The 24,809-nt window shown below is 39.2% G+C and overlaps 1 protein-coding gene across 2 annotated transcripts; it reads left to right on the top strand.

Moving 5' to 3' along the window:
- Nucleotides 1–504: 504 nt before the first annotated feature.
- On the top strand, nucleotides 505–18,041 carry ptges3b (prostaglandin E synthase 3b (cytosolic)). 2 transcript variants are annotated; one of them, XM_067446919.1, is made up of 8 exons: nucleotides 505–656; nucleotides 4,031–4,144; nucleotides 4,272–4,341; nucleotides 4,450–4,548; nucleotides 8,356–8,445; nucleotides 8,571–8,627; nucleotides 11,716–11,740; nucleotides 17,164–18,041. In XM_067446919.1, coding segments are annotated over exons 1-8 (477 nt in total). In that variant the 5' UTR covers nucleotides 505–654; the 3' UTR covers nucleotides 17,184–18,041. The 2 variants fall into 2 exon arrangements, with proteins under 2 accessions (XP_067303020.1, XP_067303019.1); XM_067446918.1 differs by lacking the exon at nucleotides 17,164–18,041 and adding an exon at nucleotides 15,654–15,918.
- Nucleotides 18,042–24,809: the final 6,768 nt, after the last annotated feature.

Here is a 24,809-nt window from a genome sequence, read left to right as displayed (position 1 = left end):
GTATTTAATTTCAAATACTAACATTTACTTTAAAATATTTGACTCGATATTATTTTATTTGAATAGAAATTATGACTAGTTTCCTCTCATCATTTCTGTTTTCTAATCTCATAATCTAGCATGTCATCATTTTGACGTATTATTTTATAATTTCAGCTTCATCAGTTTGTCATTATTATGACTTTTACCTCATAATCTCGATTTTGTTGATGTCATAATGATGACGTAGAAGGTCAAAGGCGTCATAATTATTAGTAAGTATGTCGTAGTTGCGACTTTTATGGGATCATTTTGACTTTTTAAATAGTTTGTCAAAACATGTAACTTCTTATGTGCCGAAAATGGGCTTCCGTAATATCATTTAGACAATTGTATCAAATAATTACATCAAGTGCAATACTACATAATTTATAATCGAGATTTAAGACATAATTTAAAAATTATTTTTTTTAATGACGATGTTGCATTATTTGTGTTTGAAACGGAAGCTCTAGAAAAATCCAACGATTTTTTTAGGGGCGTGGTTTGAGGCCCCGCCCACTCGTGCTCCTGTGACACCACCAGAACAGAACCTCGGGAGAACATACCAGAAAACCTCTGAGCATACGCTGACCATCACACACACACACATACATAAACACAGGCGCCAAAGACATGTAAGTGTGTGCTCTCTGTTGAATATATCTGTTTTGGTTTTCGTAAGATACAGCTCGTTACTAAAACCCAGTACTGAATAACTGTGTAGACTGTGAAGCTTATCGCTAGCCAGCATTAGCTACTTCCGCACGACTCATTCACTCCTCTCGTAGTCGTTAAACTATTCAGTAACTCAGTGAAACCCCCTGCAGGTTTATTAAACGCTATATCTAAAGGCATTAGCGTCATAACTCTGTTGAAAGGTGTAAAAATATAACGCTAATAATTTAATTTGGCATGGTACAGTTAGCCTGAATAAGGTCACAAATGTTAGCATGTTGCGCCGTTTTCCCACCCAAGTTCCGTTCGTAAATATACACATAAGTGTAAATGTTTATTTTAGTATCGACGAACTCGCTGAAAGAGTTGCTGAAGTGAGGGAGTTGATCGGTTTCTTTTATGGCTGAATGAGCGCGCGCCGCCTGCACGTGCTACAGGGCCACAGATCTGGATGAATGAATACACACACTCACACACACACACACACACACACTCATAATAACTCATTCATACAGTGAAGACCGCTATTACATCTAAAGCTCTGTGCATTTAAAATTACCATGGTTCATTTTGTCCCAATAGCCAAAAAGTATTTCTTCACATTGCTGGGACTTAAGAGTTGAGTGTATATATATATATATATATATATATATATATATATATATATATATATATATATATTAATTAATTAATTAATAGTTGTGGTGTTAAACCCTTATGGTATTTCACATGAGTTATCATGTATTTAATTAATGTGTTTGTATGGGCATGTACAGTATGAGGATGGCATTGATCCGTTGTTTAGTGTTTTCTTGTTTCATCTTCAGAGCACAGGCATGGGTCACTCAGTTTCGCAGGGGGAATTTGATACCCCATTCTTTAGAAAAGAAGCAGTGACAGACGGCAGATTGAAGTGGTGTCTCACAGATGTCCATGCCACCTGCTCTTTGCAGATACATTGTTTTTGTTGTTGAAAGAATTGCATTTTCTGTACCTAATCTGCGACTGCTATTTGTGGGGAATGGCGTTTTGACCCCTAATGTTAAAAGGATTAGTTCACCTAAAAATATAAATTCTGTCATTAATTATTAACCCTCATGTCGTTCGACACCCGTAAGACCTTTGCTTAGGGCTGCACGATTATGCCAAAAATCATAATTGTCGATTATTCCCCTGAAATTGTGATTTATACATTATGATCATCACAATTTACATTGACTGAAACTTTGAATGAAACTTTGAATAGCTTTATTACATAGTTTGAAGCAACTGCATGCCGTATTGTTATATCAAAAGAAACGAGCTAAAAACAGTCTATTGGTTTGGGTTCTTTAAATAAATAAAAAAGTCAAATATGCACGGTATTAAGTTATACTAAAAATACAAATTTAACAATGGGGAAAAAAACTTAAGACAACATTTAGGAAGAAAAAAAAACACAATAAGCACAGAAGTTGACTTGTTTGTGTAATTTTGATTACATTTGATTGAAATATTACATAATTGAGACATCTGTAATTGTAATCACGATTACAAATTCGATTAACTAATTGTGCAGCCCTACCTTTGCTCATCTTAAGACACAAATGAAGATATTTTTGTTGAAATCTGATGGCTTAGAAAGGCCTCCAGTCTTCAGTGTCCCATGATCCCTCAGAAATCATTCTGATTTGGGGATTTGATTAGCAATTCAATGTGTATTATTATTATTAATGTGGAAGAGAGTTGTGCTGCTTAATATTTTGGGGATTATTTGATGAATAGAAAGTTAAAGAATAGCATTAATTTGAAATATAAATATTTTGCAACATTATAAAAGTGTTTACTGTAATTTGAGTTTATAAATTTAATTGTAGCAAATTAGAGAAACTGCAACAGTTTGTGCACAATTTACTTGTTTTTAGAGATGCACCGATGTATCGGCCGACGACATTTTGTCTGATTTAAAAAAAAAAATCAATTTAGGACATTAGCATGAAAAAGGCAGATATAACAAACCCATTGTTTATTAATTAATAAAGTTGCTGAGTTGTATAGTGTCTTTTGGACAATCCAATATTTTTCTCTTGGTAAAATAATGAAATACTTGCTTGAACAAAATACAGCAGGGCTCGTCAGTACGGAATACGGGTACAGCTTGACCCATGATCGGGACAGCAGAACTATCACTGTCCCATTCAGGCCAGTGCTGAGTTTTTGTGAAAATTTATCCTGTGCATTTGTTTTTAAACTGCAAATTAGAATATTCAAGCACAAGAAAAATTAATTCACACAAAATTATATTACATTTCTTGGCGAGTATCCTTGTAAACCTAATCGGTTATTTCTTAAAGCTCCACTCTGTGATATTTCCCCCCATCTAGCGGTGTAAAGGTATATGACCATCCAGTGAATAATAGTTTCTGTTCCTCTCAATTCTGATTTCGTTTTAACTCCTACGGCGGCCGATTTAGTCCAAGATTAACACGGCAATCCCCCTCTTCACATTCAACACAGTGCCATCGAGTGTTAAAACGCGAAAGGCGAAGCTTGAATTTACGGGTATGTCCCTCTTTGGCTAATGTACTTTCAAGATGGAGGGGCAACATGGCGACCGGCATTCGAACCCCTCACCCGTATGTGTTTTCAATGGCATATTATAAACTTACGAGAATACTTTATTACTTGAAAGAAGTAAATGTACATTAATGAGCACATATATTTTTGAAAGAACTAAGTGTTTTTAGCTAAGAATAAAATAAAAAAAATACACAGTGTAGCTTTAAATGACTGTAAACCGTTAAGAAAGAAAACCCTTGTGTACCAGTGTATTCGCTCAGTGCAGCTCTTGAAGTGACCGCAAAAGACAAAAAAATGGCTCACTATTTAAATAAAAAATTGCTCACCACTCCAATCGATGTTCAATAGAAATGATTGTAGCGGTAAACAAGCTAATATACCTTTATGTATGCATTTTTGAACTTTGCTGATTTTCAAATAAGAAAGTATGTGACAAATTTTGGAATCGGCCAGTGGTTGTTTGTTAAAAAGGATGTCGATATCGGCCAAAAAAATCCTATTGGTGCATCCCCACAATATTTATTATTTTTCAAATATATGAGACTAGACTTTCAGCAATAAATGGGAAAATGTGTTTGACAAGGCTGTTGGTATATTTTGGCCTGCAGAAATGAGAATTAATTGGTCACATGGGCCTGGTTATAGGCCAATGGATATAACCATAGTGACTAAATATCAGCTAATCGATGGCCGACATATACATAATTTCCATAAAATGTTCATCGCTAAAGTATTCTATCCATTGATTCAATCCTTAATTTAAATTTCTCATCAGGCATCCAGCAACTGCTAAGTGGTACGACAGACGGGACTGTGTCTTCATTGAGTTTTTGGTGGAGGACAGCAAGGATGTGAAAGTAAATTTTGAAAAGTCCAAATTTGGTTTCAGGTATGTTGTTATAATTTCAACATCTATCTAAACACCAAAAGTTTCTTATAGTCATTGCCTTAGATTCTAGACTGTAGTTTGAATGTTTTGTGGTTTATCTAATATTGTCTTCTGTGCTCTTCTTCAGCTGTCTCAGCGGGACGGATAATGTGAAGCACTCAAATGAAATTGACCTTTTTGAATCCATCGAACAAGATGTGAGTTAAGCACGCAGTTGAGATATCATGTTTCAAATGATTTGCTGTAGTGGGATGTATATTTCAAGATGAGCACGTTTTGATTTATGCTTTACTTTCTATTCTTAGGGGTCCAAACATAAGCGTACAGACCGGTCAGTCTTGTGCTGTTTACGGAAAGCAGAGGCAGGGAAATCCTGGCCCAGGTTAACAAAAGACAAGGCAAAGGCAAGTTTATTGTTGCTGCAAATGATTTTTATTTAAGAACTTTATTAGATCAATCTTGCCAATTTAAAGGGTTAGTTCACTTAAAAATTAAAATTCTGTCATCCTTTCCTCATCCTCAAGTTGTTTCAAACCTGTATGCATTTCTTTCTTCAGCTGAACACGAGGGAAGATATTTTGAAGCATGTCAGTAACCAAACAGTTAAAGGTGCCCTAGAATGAAAAATTGATTTAACCTTGCCATAGTGAAATAATAAGAGTTCAGTACATGGACGTCACATACTGTGAGTCTCAAACACCATTGCCTCCTCCTTCATATGTAAATCTCAAGAATCAAAAACTCAACAGAAAAAAAAGAAGTGCTTCTCAACATAAACCCAACCGTGACGCAAGCGTTGGGGATCATTTATATGCACGCCCCCAACATTTGCATCTGTCCAACAAGCCGAATCTACTGATGGTAAACAAGACACTCGAAGATAGCAAAAACGGCTCTCATGACACATGGTTGAGGTTTATTATAATCGGATACCACAACAAATTGTTCGTTTGTTCGGTTCATTTCGAGCAAGCTTCGCTCAGCGTCTTAAACTGAAGAAAGTGGCAACTGTATTCCTGCAAGCAGTAAGTAGCGATTTATCCACTTATTGGCTGTTTAAACAATTTCTGATTAAATTGAAAGTTTCTTAAGCCCCTTTCACACTGCGATTCCGGCAAATACACGGATAATGCGACCCGGCATTTGTTCCCGGGCCGCTAGATTTGGTCCATTCACACTGCAAGCGAAATGCTGTAATATGTGCGCTTTCACACACAACCCGTAACGGTCCCGGATCGAGTTGACACGTGACATCCTGATGTGACGTATAATGGCGAGCGATCTCAGCTTCAGCGCGGATAGTAAGGAGCTCCGTGGTCTCGACTTGTGTCCAGTTTGCGCACATTTCTGCTTGTTTAATTTTAGTTTCTTTTGTATACGAACACTCTCTGCGTTTAAAACACCGACGAGCTCTTCTGGCACTGCAGGGTTGTATTATTGAAAAAACAAGCTCTAGGAGTCGCACCATAACTACGTACACGTTGCGGCATTAGTTTCGGCTTTTGTTCACACAGCGCTCGTCCCTGGTCGAATACCGCAATTTTACTAGGTCCCCGACCCGGGTCGAATTCGGTAATCAATCCCAGGACGTGGTGCTTTCACACAGAAGGCGACCCGGCAATGTTCCGGGAATATTGCGGGTCCGATGTGCAGTGTGAAAGGGGCTCTAGAGAGGCAGCATTGTCTAGATAATAGGGACTTTAAGCAACAGCCACTGATGGAATTAATTGGTGTTTTCAGATCACCCGTGCGCGAGAGAGAGCTCGCGTGCATATGGTTGACAGATTGGCCATGTTTAGGTAATACACTGGATAGTATATGGGTTCTTTTCACAGAAAAGCTCGGTTTGGGGAATTTAATTACTGAAATCTGGCAACCGCACAAACGCAAGCTCTTTCTCACGCGCGGATGATCTGAAAACACCAATAAACAAGTAGACTACATTTTATCAATCTCCGTTTGAGATGTTCTGCTTAAAGTGTCATTCAGTCGGTCTGAGTTCTGTCAGGACGGTCAGGACTCACAAGCCGCTTCACTGAACTGCTGAAATAAGCCAATCAGAGCAGAGCTCAACATTAATATTCATGACTCTTCCAAATAAGGCAAAAACAGAGTATTACATCCTGGGGATAATTTATAGGGTTGTAAGTGGACCTGTAAAACTGTATCTGGACAATTTTTGCCCTTAAATAAGCCACATACCCTCTATGTAGATATCAGAGAACAAGTTAACATATTGTTTCAACTCACTCTAGGGCACCTTTAACTGGAGCCGGTGACTTCCATAGTATTTCTTTTTTCCTGCTATGGAAGTCAATGGCTTTGGTTACTGACATTCTTCAAAATATCTTCCCTTGTGTTCAGCTGAAGAAAGAAATTCATACAGGTTTGAAACAACTTGAGGATGAGTAAAGGATGACAGAATTTTCATTTTAAAGTGAACTATCCCTTTAAAGTCAAAGTTAAGTGTTGATTTAAGTGATTATTTAAAAGTGCCCATATTATGCTATTTTAAAGGTTCCTAATTTTGTTTTGGAGGTATCCTACAACATGTGTATATAGGGCTGGGCGATATGGCCCAAAACAATTATCATCGTATAATTTTCCATATCAATCAATATCGATAATTAGCATGATAAATGTAAAATCTTTATCTTTAAAGATTAAAGGCATATTTTTGCTCCTGAGTGTAAGAAAGAGGGAAGAACAGACAGCTAACTGTGTTCAAAGCAAGACAAACACTTCTCAAACAGGTGGACAATTTATCAAAATTGAGGTAGATTTATTTATTACTAGGGGTGCGACACTTATTTCACAAGACGAGACACGAGATTGGGTTCACGAGACGAGACAAGATTTTTACATAGTAATTTTTAAGAAATCCGCAGTTATGAAATACGTGACAAAAAAAATGTTTGCAGGTGCATTTGAAATGCTTTAACTCATCATCTTGCAATGAATGTCATTTCAGTTCTACTTTCTCTATGAATTGTCATATGCAATAAAAGACAACAATACACAAGCACTGTAAAAGGTTTTGCACAAACTCAACTCACTGACTTTTTTTTGATTGTCTCTTCAGACCATAGAACTGCATGAGTTATGAGCTTCTACAACTTTGGACCTCCTAACTGAACTCCTTTCCAAAAATTGATCATAGATCAAGTGCAACTATAAGTACAACCGTAATCGAAGTACTCAATATTCAAAGTGCAAATAGAGACCACATTTTTCTTCACGCATGATACAGAGCTAAGAGATGGTTAACTACACTGATAGCTTTCATATTAAGAAATATTCTCATGCCTCAGGTAGCCACTTTTTTTTTGGATAAAAAGTTATCCACATTGTGAATTTTAACTCTCAAATGCATCACTATATTTTAATTGCAAATAGATAAGGAGAGTCTCTGCATTAAAGACCAATGAATGGCAGATCAACGTGCTGCTACAGTACATTTCTCTCGAATAAAAAGGGTTTTAACCAACGAGATGGCAGTTTAAACGGTGACGGGATGCACGCAACTAAGCAACAGAGTCCGTTCAAGATGACGAAGTAGTATAACCCGAAGTTTGCATAGCTTACTCTTCTGCAAGACACTCGAAAGTGTACGTACTTTTTCTTTACAAAAGAGTACATACTTTTAGATCGTAGTATAGGCGAATTAGGACTCAGTTAGCTAGAGAGGTTTTCACCTCAACGAAAAATCTCATCACATTTTAGTCTTATGAGATCTCGTCATACCCCTAGAAATATGTGTGTAGAAAGGTTGAAATGTCCACTTTTAAATTAAACAATTTGAAACACAAATATTTAGTTAAGCAAAGTGCAGTTTTCATGCGAGCAGCTCTGGAAATTTTTGACCCGACCTGGCCCGTGGATCGGCTCGGGTTAAGTTTGGGCTCGTACAGGAAAATTAAACTCTAACGTGAAGTCCAGGCCTGGTCCTCTCTTCTTTCACTGGCATCGCTCGTCCTTATATGCTGCCGAGCTCCCTCATGACTCCTCTCATATCTCACTCGTCCACCTCGCCACACTTAGTTTATGTGACTGGCACCAGGTCTTAAAATGAAATTGCAGACAAAGTTATGTCAATAATCTAGTAAATAATTATTAGTTATTCTCTATCAGTATTTAATGTGGGTGCATCCATACTTGGATTGTTGACTTGGTTAAGATAAAGCTTAATTGTTGTCTTGTTTTGTCTACAGCTCAACTGGCTTAGTGTTGACTTCAACAACTGGAAAGACTGGGAGGATGATTCAGAGGAAGATTTGGCCAACTATGATCGCTTTTCAGAGGTTAGTCCTATTTTAATCGAAAAAAAGCAATTTACCTTCCCAGCAGTATTCCCTATTATTGGGATTGTGTGAGAGATATATGGCTGTAATTAATGTGTTGTTCTGACACGATTTTTCGGTTTCAGATGATGGGCAACATGGGAGGAGAGGATGATTTACCTGATCTAGATGGAGCAGATGATGTAAGATTTAATAGTTTCTGCATATGTGTAATAAAGTTTAGTAAGTGGGATAGTTCACCCAAATTATTCACTCATCCACGTCATCCCAAACCTGAATGACTTTTGTACTTCTGACAAAAATATACAGTTCAGGCCATTACTATTTGTAATGTTTTTGAAAGAAGTTTCTTCTGCTCATCAAGCCTCCGTTTATTTGATCAAAGATACAGAAAAAAATGTAATATTGTGATATATTATTACAATTTAAAATAATTGTTTTTCAATGTATTATACTTTAAATGATCATTTATTTCTGTGATCAAAGCTGAATGTTCAGGATGGTTCCTCCAGTCTTCAGTGATCATGATCCTTCAGAAATCATTCTCATATGAGGATTCATTTTCAAAGTTGGAAACAGTTCTGCTGCTTAATAGTTTTTTATATCCTTTGATACTTTTTTATAATACATTGATGAATACAAAATAAAATAAAAGAAGAAGCACATTTTTTAAAAATAGAAATCTTTTGTAACAACAATATACACTACTGGTCAGTCGTTTGCATCCTTTGCATCACAGAAATAAATGATTTAAAGTATAATGAATTGAAAACCAAATATTTTAAATTGTAATATATCACAATATAAAAATGTTTCTGTATTTTTTATCAAGTAAATACAGGCTTGATGAGCAGAAGAAACTTCTTTCAAAAACATTACAAATAGTAATGTGTCAACTTTTGGCCCTGTATTGTATATATTAAAAAAAACATTTTATACTCTCACCTAAAGGATTATTAGGATCACCTGTTCAATTTTTCATTAATGCAATTATCTAATCAGCCAATCACATGGCAGTTGCTTCAATGCATTTAGGGGTGTGGTCCTGGTCAAGACAATCTCCTGAACTCCAAACTGAATGTCAGAATGGGAAAGAAAAGTGATTTAAGCAATTTTGAGCGTGGCATGGCTGTTAGTGCCAGACGGGCCGGTCTGAGTATTTCTCAATCTGCTCAGTTACTGGGATTTTCACACACAACCATTTCTAGGGTTTACAAAGAATGGCGTGAAAAGGGAAAAACATCCAGTATGCAGCAGTCCTGTGGGTGAAAATGCTGTTGATGCGAGAGGTCAGTGGAGAATGGGCCGACTGATTCAAGCTGATAGAAGAGCAACTTTGACTGAAATAACCACTCGTTACAACCGAGGTGTGCAGCAAAGCATTTATGAAGCCACAACACGCACAACCTGGAGGCGGATGGGCTACAACAGCAGAAGACCCCACCGGGTACCACTCATCTCCACTACAAATAGGAAAAAGAGGCTACAATTTGCACAAGCTCACCAAAATTGGACAGTTCAAGACTGGAAAAATGTTGCCTGGTCTGATGAGTCTCGATTTCTGTTGAGACGTTCAGATGGTGGAGTCAGAATTTGGCGTTAACAGAATGAGAACATGGATCCATCATGCCTTGTTACCACTGTGCAGGCTGGTGGTGGTGGTGTAATGGTGTGGGGGATGTTTTCTTGGCACACTTTAGGCCCCTTAGTGCCAATTGGGCATCGTTTAAATGCCACGGCCTACCTGAGCATTGTTTCTGACCATGTCCATCCCTTTATGTCCACCATGTACCCATCCTCTGATGGCTACTTCCAGCAGGATAATGCACCATGTCACAAAGCTTGAATCATTTCAAATTAGTTTCTTGAACATGACAATGAGTTGACTGTACTAAAATGGCCCCCACAGTCACCAGATCTCCACCCAATAGAGCAGCTTTGGGATGTGGTGGAACGGGAGCTTCGTGCCCTGGATGTGCATCCCACAAATCTCCATCAACTGCAAGATGCTCTCCTATCAATATGGGCCAACATTTCTAAAGAATGCTTTCAGCACCTTGTTGAATTAAAGCCACGTAGAATTAAGGCAGTTCTGAAGACGAAAGGGGGTCAAACACAGTATTAGTATGGTGTTCCTAATAATCCTTTAGGTGAGTTTGTGTGTATGTGTATATATATATATGTATATATATATATATATATATATATATATATATATATATATATATATATATATATATATATATATATATATATATATATATATATATATATATATATATATGTATATATATATATGTATATATATGTATATATATATATATATATATATATATAAAATATATATATACATTTACTCACCCTCAAGCCACGCTAGGTGTTGATAACACTTTTTCTTCTCAGCCAAGCACAATTGGATTCATATTAAATGATATCCTGGCTCTTCCCAGCTTTATAATGGTATTAAATAGCTCCAAAAAGCTCATCCATCCATCACAAAAGTAATCCATATGGCTCCAGTGTGTTAATAAATATTTAAAACTTTATGAACTATAATCATCGACTTCCGACAATGGCCGTACGTGCGTTCACAAGAGAGTCAGGTTCCGGTGGTAGGGCTGACCTCTTACCCGACGTATGATGTAGCGGAAGCGCAGAGAATAGAGCAAAACTAAACGCTGGTCATGAATTGGAAGAAAATTGTTGGAGGATTTCGAAGGTGAGTTACATCACGCATCAGGTCAGAGGTCAGCCTTCCATCAGAACTTTACTCTCTCGTGTACGGCTGTTGCTGAAAGAGTATAGTTTATAAGTTTTAAATATGGATATTTTTCTTATAAAATCCCATCGCTTTGGATCAGACGGCATTTATTAACCCCCTGGAGGCGTGTGGAGTACTTTTATAATGGATGGATGGATGCACTTTTTGACACTTCAAAAACTTGCCTTTACAAAGCTGGGAAGAGCCAGGATATTTTTTTGTATATCTCCAATTGTGTTCTTATGAACACATCACGCATGTCGTATACACCTAGGATGGCTTGAGGGTGGGTTAATTATGGGATCGTCATCAATTTTTCCAAACCACTTATTTGTAATTGACTGGGGTTGTCTAAATAATTGTATTCATCTAGTCTGCCTCAAGGAAGGCCTGTATAATTCGGCTCATTCAGGGTGGGTCACGTTCAGTCACGTGCAGGGGGTGGAGCACAGCAGAACAGAACACAGAGTTCCCAACACGCTTTTAACACTTGACTGTTTTCTTTTCAGGAGTCAGCTGATAGTGATGATGAAAGTAAGTTTTCCTGTTTTTCTAGCTTGTACTTTTAGATCATTACTGTTTTGTAGGGATAGTTCACCGGAAAGTCAATGTTTGCATTCAACTTTCTCATTATTTTTATCCACCCATTTAAAGTAATCTTAATTTATTCAACACTTTTAAGCTTCAAAACACACATAATCCAAGTCTTATATGATGAATACAGATGCTGGTCATATAATTAATCAAAAAGTTTATTTTATTTCACTAATTCCATTTAAAAAGTGAAACTTGTATATTATATTCATTCATTACACACAGGCTCATATATTTCAAATGTTTATTTCTTTTAATTTTGATGATTATAACTGACAACTAAGGAAAATCCCAAATTCAGTATCTCAGAAAATTAGAATAATACTTAAGACCAATACAAAGAAAGGATTTTTAGAAATCTTGGCCAAATGAAAAGTATGAGCATGTACAGCACTCATTACTTATTTTGGGCTCCTTTTGCCTGAATTACTGCAGCAATGCGGCGTGGCGTGGAGTCGATCAGTCTGTGGCACTGCTCAGGTGTTATTAAGAGCCCACGCTGCTCTGATATTGCCTTCAGCTCTTCTGCATTGTTGGGTCTGGCATATCACATCTTCCTCTTCACAATACCTCATAGATTTTTTTATGGGTTAAGGTCAGGCGAGTTTGCTGGCCAATTAAGTCCTTAAACCAGGCACTGGTTGCTTTGGCACTGTGTGCAGGTGCCAAGTCCTGTTGATAAATGAAATCTGCATCTCCATTATGTTGGTCAGCCGCAGGAAGCATGAAGTGCTCTAAAACGTCCAGGTATACGACTGCGTTGACCTTTGACCTCAGAAAACACAGTGGTCCAGTTTTAAATCGTAAATCAAATTTTTGGTGAATTTTTGGTCATTTTTGGTTTTTTTGGGGCCATATCGCCCAGCCCTAACACACAGCTTTGTGAACAGCCAGCCTCTTTTGCAATGACCTTTTGTGTCTCACCCTCCTTGTGTAAGGTGTCAATGGGACAGCTGGATATAGCGCTTTTACAATCACGGTAGTGTCAAAGCAGCTTCACAGTGTCAAACAGGACAATAATGCAACAAAATTAGATTTGCCTGTACAGTCGTTCTGGAGAAAACAGTGATGTTATCAGATTATTTTCATTTATAGAGTGACAGTGTTGGCAGATCAGTATTATAGTTTATAGAATTAAATAAGACCTAATTAATTAATTTTATTTGTATAATTAGTTGAATAACTTTAATCATATTTTTAGTGTCCCCAACTGAGCAGGCCAAGCCAAAGGCGACAGTGGCGAGGAACCCAAACTCCTCCAGGGCATGATGGAGAAAAATAAACCTTGGGAGAAACCAGACTCAGTCGGGGTGCCAGTTCTCCTCTGGCCTATTATTAAACAGTGTATGATTACCGTATTTTCCGCACTATAAGGCGCACCTTCAGGGAATGGCCTATTTTAAAACTGTTTTCGTATACAGGGCGCACCGGATTATACTATTTTACTGCAGTCAAACGTTTGACGGGGTTTGCGTTATCCATCCACTAGATGGAGCTGTGCTAAAGGGAATGTCAACAAAACAGTCAGATAAAGTCAAACTTTATTAAGCATTCTGACAACTCCATTTACTCCCATGATAACGTTGTTCAAACATTGATGTGCATATTAACAATATCTCCCAGCCTTGGTAATCTTTTGGCAGTTGCTGCGAGACGCTAGTTTGTTTGCGTATCGAGAGATTACGTCTTTTTGTAAAACGAAAGCACCAAGAAGGACCGCCTCAAATCATCGACGTTCATATCCCGTGCTGTTGCCTTCATTCAAATAGTGACTGTAGAGACGTGGTGCAGTTTTGTAGTTTTCCAGTCGTACTGAAACATTTTATTATTATTAAATCGTTTTTATTGTTTTTTCATACTGAAACATTTTGAAAGAGCGCCTTGATCCATATATAAGGCGCTCCGGATTATAAGGCGCACTGTCGTTTTTTGAGAAAATTAATGACTTTTAAGCGCGCCTTATAGTGCGGAAAATACGGTATTATTCTGGCAGCCTTACAGGTCAGAAATCATATTAGATAGGAATATTGAAAATTTCAGGGTACCTGGCAAGAGACGGGTTTATTGAGGATGGTGCGTCGATTACACAAGAGTATAAATACTTGAAAGATCAGAGTCGTCGCGCCGGAGACGGGTTTATTGAGGATGACGTGCCGGTGAGGCAAATTCAGTAGAGACACCAATTGACACGGTCTCAGCAGACACGCCAGGATGCGTTGGTCCTGTCCAGGCGCAGGTCCACCATCCGATCCGGGATCCCGGGTTAAACCTCGGGATAAACAGAGAGACTAACATTAGCGTAGATGCCACTCTTTTTATGATGTAACGAGTACAGTGCAGTTATCAGGTGTAACTTTTGGACAACTGACAAGTCAGCTGTCTTCTCCATGATTGTATAGCCTACAGAACTAGACTGAGACCATTAAATGCCTTTGCAGGTGTTTTGAGCTGATTAGAGTGTGTCGCCAGGTGTCTTCAATATTGGACCTTTTCACAATATTCTAATTTTCTGAGATACTGAATTTGGGATTTCCCTTAAGCCTAGTTCAGACTGCACGATTTTCAAACTCGTCGGGTCTCTGCTCTATTCACACTGCATGACTATCTGGGGTATCATTCAGTCACTGCTGTGTTCACACTGCACGATGGTTTGACGACAGAGGAGTTCACACTGCATGACTGAACAAGAGGAAGAGTCGCCGACAACTCTATCTCCGGTGCGCAAACTACGTTTCCCAACTACACGTGCGATGTGCCGAGTAAACAACGCGAGACCACACGTGCGTCAGACCGGAGTTCTCGCGCGACGCTTTGAATTGTTGTTTAAAATGATAAACTGCACAACGTTTGCTTCAAACTGTATGTGCCCTGATTTGTGGAGAAAAAGAAAAACGATTATGGCGGAAGAAATTGTTGGAGAGACAGAGAGAGCCAGGATTGCGTTCTGCAAAAACAGTTTGAGGTAAATAAACAATTTTGTAATGTGCTGCGGCTGTGGCTGGATGTGCAAATGTTTGGCCTTTGTTTCTGTTTGATAGAATTGTAACTAAATACTGAATTAAAATACTGAAATTCTGCTCTATAACTCCTCCCTGAACCTCCTGCTGCCCTGTATCTCACTCTTTCATTGGCTGTCGGTCATCGCCGATGTAATTTTCAGTCAGAACGCTGTTCACACAGCAGGAGTTTGAATCGCAGACAGGTCCAGATATTTAGCATGCCAAATATCTCGCCGGCGTCGGCGACTCGTCGGCGATTCTCTCTGATCGCGTCTTTGATTATTCACACTGCGTGATTGTCACTCGCGTGCACGAGCACCGATTTGCCTGTGATCTCGGGCTTTTGTCGGCGATTTCGCAAAACCTGTCGGCGACTCAAAATCGGGGCAAAAATCGGGCAGTGTGAACTAGGCTTTAGTTGTCAGTTATAATCATCAAAATTAAAAGAAATAAACATTTGAAATATATCAGCCTGTGTGTAATGAATGGATATAATATACAAGTTTCACTTTTTAAATGGAATTAGTGAAATAAAATAAACTTTGTGATTATATTCTAATTATATGACCAGCATCTGTAGATTTAATTTATTCACATGTTATCACTGATCAACGTGCATACTGCACATCCAATATGGAAAACAGAAGCTTAGCTGTAATTGCTTGACACATGAGAACAGAAATGTCCCTTCTTGTCGTTCCAAACTTGTATGACTTTCATCCATTGAATGCAAATCTTGAATTTGAGTGAGCTCCAAAAAGAAACAAAAGCACTATTGAAAGTGTGAAAACTCCAGAAAAGAATGGCAGCAATTACGTTTATACTAGTGTACTTTCATCATGTGTGTGTTACAGAAGAAACTTACAAGTTGGAACAACATGAAAGTAGCCCAAACTATACTTCCCGCATTCCGTCCAATGGTAATTTTTTACAGGATTTTTAATTTTTTTGGACAGTGCGCATACAAAAGCGTACGCGCAAGCTGAATTTAGAGACAGAAGAGTCCAGTGGGTCAGGGGTTCTCAAACTGAGAGTGACAGGGGCTGTGGAAAACTATAGAGAAAAAAACAAAAAATGTTTAAAGTAAATGAGTAAAGCAATAAATTAGATCTAAATAAATATTTTTTAAAAAATATTTTATAGATTAAAAAATCTATTAAAGGTCCCGTTCTTCACGTGTTTTCGAAGCTTTGATTGTTTACAGTGTGCAATGTAACATGAGTTCATGTTTCGCCTGTAAAAAAAAGTATTTTTCACACATTTAACATTTGTATTTTTACTTATCTGTACAGCGCTGTTTCCTCTGTCCTAAAAACGGCCTGATGATTTCCTTGTTCTATGAAGTCCCTCCTTCAGAAACACGTAACGAGTTCTGATTGGGCCAGCACTTCCCGTGTTGTGATTGGACAGCAGCTTAGCGCAATTTGCCCGGAAAGGTCCCGCCTCTTACCATAACGGGGCGATGCAAGCGCTGAATGCGCGCTCTTCTCCACGTGAGAGAGCAACGAGACCACGCCCCCTGTTTTGCGTTGGGCGGAGGGTTAGTCAACAAACGGTTCTAGTGACGTCATTCCTGAAGGAAGTGCAGGGCTGTAGTCCAAACCGGCCGTTCGCTGTAGGCTTTGAAAGGGAACTTCTGTTAAATAAAATATCTCGCTTGGCATTGAACTTTGAGCTTTATAATTTTACAGGTATTAGTTATGCTCTAACAGCAACATTACACACTAACTAAAGTTTGAAAGATGGAATTGCGAAGAACGGGACCTTTAAATTAGTTTAAAATTAATATAATAGTTGTTTTTAATTCAAATTAAATAAATACGCAAGAAATACATATAGCAGTGCATTAGTACATGGAGTACAACAAAATATATAATAATGTAACAAACTAATTTTAGATTTATAATTTCTTGTGTGTATAAATTGTTTATAAAAGACAGATGCCTTATGTTTTAGAATGGGGGTCCCTGACACAGGGGTGATCATATTTGGGGGTCTGTGGCATCTTAAAGATTGAAAACCCCTGCACTAGGTGACAATATGCAGAAAGAGCGATACAAAACAACAATCGTTTTTCTTTTGATTCTTGTTCTAAACTTCACACACAATGGGGGAGCCACCACTTTTATTTAATCTTCCGTCCTTCCAAGCGAATGTGCTGTAAGAGACCCGACTCAGCGCTGCTTTTGTCCTGTCTGGTAGGTTATAGAAAAGCAATTGCATGTGTCGAACTCATCCACGCTCATGTACTTTGAAAACTGTGCGCAAGACGGAGCGGAACGCGGAAAATGAAGTGTACCCGGGCCTTAAATTATGACAGAATTTTGTTCTTTTCCTTAAACATGTCTTTTTTTTTTTCTCCAGAAATGCCAGATCTGGAATAAGCAGCTGGCTCATTGTGGACAGACAGAGGAGGAGGCGGAGGAGGAGGGGGATGACATGCTTCAGAAAAGAGCAGTCATCTAAATGGTACATGATCTGAAAGAGAGCAAAGCTGAAATCATTGAGCTCAGTGGCACCTCTGTCCATCAGTGGCTGCACTCCAGAAGATCCACATAACCCTCTGTTGGGAGTTAATATGCATATTGTTGTACAGAGCTTCGTCGTCCCTCTCCTTATGAGCAGTCCTGGCTTTTTTTGTTTTGTTGTTTTCTTTTAATCCGTACTAAAACATGATGTATACTTCAACTGTTTGGAACAACTGCACTGTATTCATATTTTTTCAACTGATAAGCAATAGATGTGATGGAAAGCTTCTTTTTTTTATTGTAAGGCATTGAAATTAAAATGAAAAGTGACAAACTTTGCAGAGGTGAAGGGAGTTTGTGTCTTGTGAAATATAGTTTATGAGCTTGTGGTTAAAGCGTAAGACAGGTAAGTAGCAGTCAGTAGACCCCCCTCCCTAACATACGTCAGTCATTAGTCACTTGAGGTGGTGCCACATTTGTTGGTGGTTGATATTTTCTGCTGACTCCCTCCGAAATTATCCAGTTTCCCAAAGTCTATATTGGCACTGTTAATGTCTTTAATATTATGATTGCAGTATGATGTCTTTACTGGGAAACGGAAAGGTATTGTATGTTTCAGATCGAGACTAAAACAAAAAGACCAAATAAGTCTGCACTATCACAAATTTGGGTGTTAGACTGGACTGTTTTGTGCACATTGCTGGTTTTCAAAAGAAAAAAGCTTTCAATTTTGTCTACGTATTTCTAATAAACTGCTCAATGCTTACCTTTTCATTTTGTCTGCTAAACTGTTAAATGGATGGTTCACCCAAAAATGAAAACTGCCAGGTGCCATTGACGGTGTTTTTCAGGATATATTGGTCATGTTTGGAGTGAGTACATGATTACAGTAGTAATATTTTTGGGTAAATTGCACTTTTTTTCTTCTTCTTTTTTTTTTTTAAACGGTGTTAAATATTTTCTGTTAAAATGTGTAAAGCAGAAGCATATCAACTTTGCTATTTTTTTTTTTTTTTTGAGTATACATTTTAGGTTTAAGTTAAACCAGATTCGATTAAGTTAATTGATGGTAGGAGCTCTTTTTTTATCGCCTTTTTTGTACCGGATATGAGTAATTATAATATAGATATCATTCAAAAGCTTACAAACTCAAAATTCATCTTGTGTAAACCGAGATCGGACGGTGCGTTACCATGGAAACGGTACATTTCTGGTACAACGGTCAATTCTTTAGTGGGCGTTGTCATGTTTCATTTAACACATTTTATGTTGACTGCTATATCAAAATCTTTTCTAATCTTGACAAAACATATATCGTTGTAAAGGTCTCAAGGTTCCATACTTGGTGACTTTTGTGATGGAAGTGATATTTTGGGCAAAAATATAGTAATTTGTTACAAGAAAATGCAACAACAACAACAACAAAAAATCAATGGGATGTGGACGACACCCGGTGGGTATTTTTGGTACAGCACCTAAACAAAGTCTCATGGGATCTTCAATTTATGTGATGGCAACTTCATCTTTTGGAACACAACTTGATTAGACATATGGCTTTGATTTTATAGTAATTGTATAGTTTATTTTATTTTGTTAAATATATTCTATATAAAAAAAGTTGTATTTTTAATTTACAGTAAATTCAAACTTCCATAACTTTTTCATACATCATCTATTGAATTGCTTTCACCTCAGCAATAATCTGCTGGGTGTCTTCTTTAGAGCAAACAGGTCTAACGTTATATTTCAAAGCACTGTTGAGTTACAGCGATCTAAGTTTGGATAGTGCATTTTCGTGTCTATTCTCAAAAAAGGGAGGTGACGGTTAAGCGGTTAAAGCATATATCATAATACATAATAGCAAGGAAAAATGCAAGGGGTTCAAATTAGTTTTTACCTGCCAACTCCGTATTTACAGAGTACACATTTACACATCCGCAACCCATCCTATTATACGACATTACGGCGCGAGGTCACGAAGGAGGTGCTGTAATAATAATAAGAAGTTCATAAAGATACACGCCCATCTGTGACTGCATGCGGATACTACATGAGCTTAGGATGAAGTTTTTGCATAATGATCTACCATGTTAATTAGATAGAAATGCAGCCTCTTATTTAAAAGGTGTATATTGTGGGTAAATTCAGTGATTAGCGGTCCTTCACTTCCTACCGCCGCTTTCTGTCTGCGCACCCATCCCTCTCCAGATCGATCATCGCGCTCGGGGTCCTAAAGCCGGACCGTCAGAACTGCAAAACACACACCGTGCGAACCCTACTGCTGCACACTTTTGCACATGACATATGCCCCACTTATTTAAGAAAAAAAGGGTCCGTTTTATTGAGATGGATAGTGAGAATTTGCTAATTACAACAAAGGGTTGTTGTTGTTTGCAACTGGGCTCTGCATCTTGTTTGAGCTAATATGCGGACAAATGTGTTTTACTTTTACCACTGTAAGCTGTGCAAGTCCTTGTTTTGGAGTACCACACATAAAATGTACCTAAACCTAACTGATATCACTGTGTGACTGCCCTTTCTCTAATATATCTAGCCTACACTGTAAAAAATAAAAACGGAAAATGTACTGGTAATTTCTGCCAGTACATCCAGTAATTTTATGGAAATTTCTGTTAACCCGTAAAACACAAACTATTGCAATGTGTAATTCAAAATACAGGTAAAACACCAACAAAAAAAATCCTTCACATTTATACAGTACATTGTGCCTTATTTTTTTTATTTTTTTACATATGTTAGCCTTTGTGATTAGGGAGAGGCAACCCTCTGAATCTTCTTTCATACACGGACAGGTGAAGTGAATAACACTGATTACCTCTTCATCATGGCACCTGTTAGTGGGTGGGATATATTAGAAAACAAGTGAACATTTTGTCCTCAAAGTTGAAAAATGAGCAACCGTAAGGATTTGAGCGAGGGCCAGATTGTGATGGCTAGACGGCGGTCAGAGCTTCTCCAAAATGATCAGAGCCTCATCCTTCAGATGAGACGTTAAACCGAGGTCCCAACTCTCTGTGGTCGTTAAAATATGTCCTTCGATAAAGAGTAGGGGTGTAACCCCAGCATCCTGGCCAAATTTGCCCAATAGCCTCTGTCCATTGTGGCCTCCTAATCCTCCCGGTCTCCTGATTGGCTTCATCACTCTGTCTCCTCTCCACCAATCAGCCGGTGTGTGGTGGTCGTTCTGGCGCAATATGGCTGCCGTCGCATCATCCAGATGATGCTGCACATCAGTGGGGTTTGAAGAGACCCCCCCACCGCTTCTATAAGTAAAGCGCTATATAAATGTAACAAATTATTGTTATTATTATTATTGTTGATATAAAAACTGCAGCTCTTGTGGGCTGTTCCCGGTCTGCAGTGGTCAGTATCTATCAAAAGTGCTCCAAGGAAGGAACAGTGGAGAACCGGCCACAGGGTCATGGGCGGCCAAGGCTCATTGATGCACGTGAGGAGCGAAGGCTGGCCCGTGTGGTCCGATCAAACAGACGAGTGGAGTCCTTGTCGCGACGGTATAGGGCTTTTTTGGCAGCAAAAGGGGACCAACACAATATTAGGACCTATAGGTCATAATGGTATGCCTGATCAGTATATATGTAGTTTTGCTCAAAATTATTCATACCCAGGCCAAAATTTGTTAAAGTGAAGGTTTTATTTGGTGAAGGGGTAACTTTTGTTTTTTTTTTTGGACAAAATGTTCCATCTCCAAAATTATTCCTATCCCATATCTGCAAACATGCAGTCTTCTGCACTTGAAAGTTGATGCACGCACCTAATGTTGCTAGTCAGTTTCTGGTCAACTGCAAGTCGTGGTTAAAACCAAGGAGTTTAGTGATTACCTCTGGTTGCACTTTGTGAATGTTCACAAGAAAAGGAAAGATTACAAAGGTATTTCCAATGTTTTAAGTACCAGTGGCCACTGTGCAAAGCATTTAAGTTCAAGGAGTTTCACCAAAAGTCAGAAGCCAAAAGTGATGATTGATTCTGAGGTCTGACGGGGAAAAAATATTAGTTGTTTGGGTATAGTCATTTGGCTTTTATTTAGAAAAAAAAAGGGTGAAGCATTCATCCCCAAGAACACCAACCCCACTGTCAAGCGGTGGTGGGAACATGATGCTTTGGGCTTATTTATCAGCCAGTGGGCCAGGCAACCTTGTAAATGTAAATTGCATCATGAAAAAAAAAAGACTTTAAAAGCAAACCATCAGACAGTCTGCATAAAAACTTACCCTGAGAACACAGTGAACCTTCCAACAAGATAACGAAACACACAGCAAACGTGGTGAATAAATTGGCTGGCAGAGAGCAATACCATTTTGGAGTGGCTAAGCCAGAGTCAGACCTGAATCCAGTTGAGAATTTGTGGAGATAACTGAAGACCGGAGAGAACTGAAGACCGGGGAGAACTGAAGACCGGAGAGAACTGAAGACCGGAGAGAACTGAAGACAAGGAGAGAACTGAAGACAAGGAGAGAACTGAAGACCAGGAGAGAACTGAAGACCAGAGAGAACTGAAGACCAGGGGAGAACTGAAGACCAGAGAGAACTGAAGACCAGGAGAGAACTGATGACCAGAGAGAACTGAAGACCAGGGGAGAACTGAAGACCAGAGAGAACTGAAGACCAGAGAGAACTGAAGACCAGGAGAGAACTGAAGTCGAGGAGAGAACTGAAGACAAGGAGAGAACTGAAGACAAGGAGAGAACTGAAGACAAGGAGAGAACTGAAGACGAGGAGAGAACTGAAGACAAGGAGAGAACTGAAGACCAGGAGAGAACTGAAGACCAGAGAGAACTGAAGACCAGGAGAGAACTGAAGACCAGGAGAGAACTGAAGACGAGGAGAGAACTGAAGACAAGGAGAGAACTGAAGACGAGGAGAGAACTGAAGACGAGGAGAGAACTGAAGACCAGGAGAGAACCGAAGACCAGGAGAGAACTGAAGACGAGGAGAGAACTGAAGACCAGGAGAGAACTGAAGACCAGGAGAGAACTGAAGACCAGGAGAGAACTGAAGACCAGGAGAGAACTGAAGACCAGGAGAGAACTGAAGACCAGGAGAGAACTGAAGACCAGAGAGAACTGAAGACCAGAGAGAACTGAAGACCAGGGAGAACTGAAGACCAGGAGAGAACTGAAGACCAGAGAGAACTGAAGACCAGAGAGAACTGAAGACCGGAGAGAACTGAAGACCGGGGAGAACTGAAGACCGGAGAGAACTGAAGACAAGGAGAGAACTGAAGACCAGGAGAGAACTGAAGACCAGGAGAGAACTGAAGACCAGAGAGAACTGAAGACCAGGGGAGAACTGAAGACCAGAGAGAACTGAAGACCAGGAGAGAACTGAAGACCAGAGAGAACTGAAGACCAGGGGAGAACTGAAGACCAGAGAGAACTGAAGACCAGAGAGAACTGAAGACCAGGAGAGAACTGAAGTCGAGGAGAGAACTGAAGACGAGGAGAGAACTGAAGACCAGGAGAGAACTGAAGACGAGGAGAGAACTGAAGACAAGGAGAGAACTGAAGACAAGGAGAGAACTGAAGACGAGGAGAGAACTGAAGACAAGGAGAGAACTGAAGACAAGGAGAGAACTTAAGACGAGGAGAGAACTGAAGACCAGGAGAGAACTGAAGACCAGGAGAGAACTGAAGACGAGGAGAGAACTGAAGACGAGGAGAGAACTGAAGACAAGGAGAGAACTGAAGACCAGGAGAGAACTGAAGACCAGAGAGAACTGAAGACCAGAGAGAACTGAAGACCAGAGAGAACTGAAGACCAGGGAGAACTGAAGACCAGGAGAGAACTGAAGACCAGAGAGAACTGAAGACCAGAGAGAACTGAAGACCGGAGAGAACTGAAGACCGGGGAGAACTGAAGACCGGAGAGAACTGAAGACAAGGAGAGAACTGAAGACCAGGAGAGAACTGAAGACCAGGAGAGAACTGAAGACCAGGAGAGAACTGAAGACCAGAGAGAACTGAAGACCAGGGGAGAACTGAAGACCAGAGAGAACTGAAGACCAGGAGAGAACTGAAGACCAGAGAGAACTGAAGACCAGGGGAGAACTGAAGACCAGAGAGAACTGAAGACCAGAGAGAACTGAAGACCAGGAGAGAACTGAAGTCGAGGAGAGAACTGAAGACGAGGAGAGAACTGAAGACCAGGAGAGAACTGAAGACGAGGAGAGAACTGAAGACAAGGAGAGAACTGAAGACAAGGAGAGAACTGAAGACGAGGAGAGAACTGAAGACGAGGAGAGAACTGAAGACGAGGAGAGAACTGAAGACCAGGAGAGAACTGAAGACGAGGAGAGAACTGAAGACGAGGAGAGAACTGAAGACGAGGAGAGAACTGAAGACCAGGAGAGAACTGAAGACAAGGAGAGAACTGAAGACCAGGAGAGAACTGAAGACCAGAAGAGAACTGAAGACCAAAGAGAACTGAAGACCAGGAGAGAACTGAAGACCAGGGAGAACTGAAGACCAGAGAGAACTGAAGACCAGGGAGAACTGAAGACCAGGAGAGAACTGAAGACCAGAGAGAACTGAAGACCAGAGAGAACTGAAGACCAGAGAGAACTGAAGACCAGAGAGAACTGAAGACCAGGAGAGAACTGAAGAGCAGGAGAGAACTAAAGACCAGGAGAGAACTGAAGAGCAGGAGAGAACTGAAGACCAGAGAGAACTGAAGACCAGGAGAGAACTGAAGAGCAGAGAGAACTGAAGAGCAGAGAGAACTGAAGACCAGGAGAGAACTGAAGAGCAGAGAGAACTAAAGACCAGAGAGAACTGAAGACCAGAGAGAACTGAAGACCAGAGAGAACTGAAGACCAGAGAGAACTGAAGACCAGAGAGAACTAAAGACCAGAGAGAACTGAAGACCAGAGAGAACTGAAGACCAGAGAGAACTGAAGAGCAGGAGAGAACTGAAGACCAGAGAGAACTGAAGACCAGGAGAGAACTGAAGACCAGAGAGAACTGAAGACCAGAGAGAACTGAAGAGCAGGAGAGAACTGAAGACCAGAGAGAACTGAAGACCAGGAGAGAACTGAAGACCAGAGAGAACTGAAGACCAGAGAGAACTGAAGACCAGGAGAGAACTGAAGAGCAGGAGAGAATTTGCAAAAATGAAATTATGTGAATGTGTGTAAAATCAAAGGCCTTTAAAGGGCATTAATACATTAAACAACTCACTGAAGCTGAGTGGTCATTAAAATAATAATTAATGTGTTAATCAGGAGTTGATTGGATGTAATGTTGAGAAAACACTTGTTAAAAGATTTCTCTAAATCCAGTGATCAAATGTTGTGTATTACTCAGTTTTCAGAGATAGTCACATGACCAGTATGGCATGTGCAAATAATAATAATTTTATGTGTGTGTGTGTGTGTGTATATATATATATATATATATATATATATATATATATATATATATATATATATATATATATATATATATATATATATATATATACACACACACTCACCTAAAGGATTATTAGGAGCACCATACTAATACA

Source organism: Pseudorasbora parva, chromosome 6 (genome assembly GCF_024679245.1).
Source record: "Pseudorasbora parva isolate DD20220531a chromosome 6, ASM2467924v1, whole genome shotgun sequence".
In the NCBI taxonomy this organism is placed as follows: domain Eukaryota; kingdom Metazoa; phylum Chordata; class Actinopteri; order Cypriniformes; family Gobionidae; genus Pseudorasbora; species Pseudorasbora parva.
The sequence above is the reverse complement of the archived record's forward strand: the minus strand, read 5'-3'. Positions and strand labels throughout refer to the sequence as shown.

What these genes read in the sequence shown, in the direction of transcription:
- ptges3b (XM_067446918.1), top strand. An exon ending in TTGAATCCATCGAACAAGAT is followed by an intron (nt 4,342 to 4,449) that starts GTGAGTTAAGCA and finishes TTCTATTCTTAG; the next exon opens with GGGTCCAAACATAAGCGTAC. An exon ending in AGCTGATAGTGATGATGAAA is followed by an intron (nt 11,741 to 15,653) that starts GTAAGTTTTCCT and finishes TGTGTGTTACAG; the next exon opens with AAGAAACTTACAAGTTGGAA.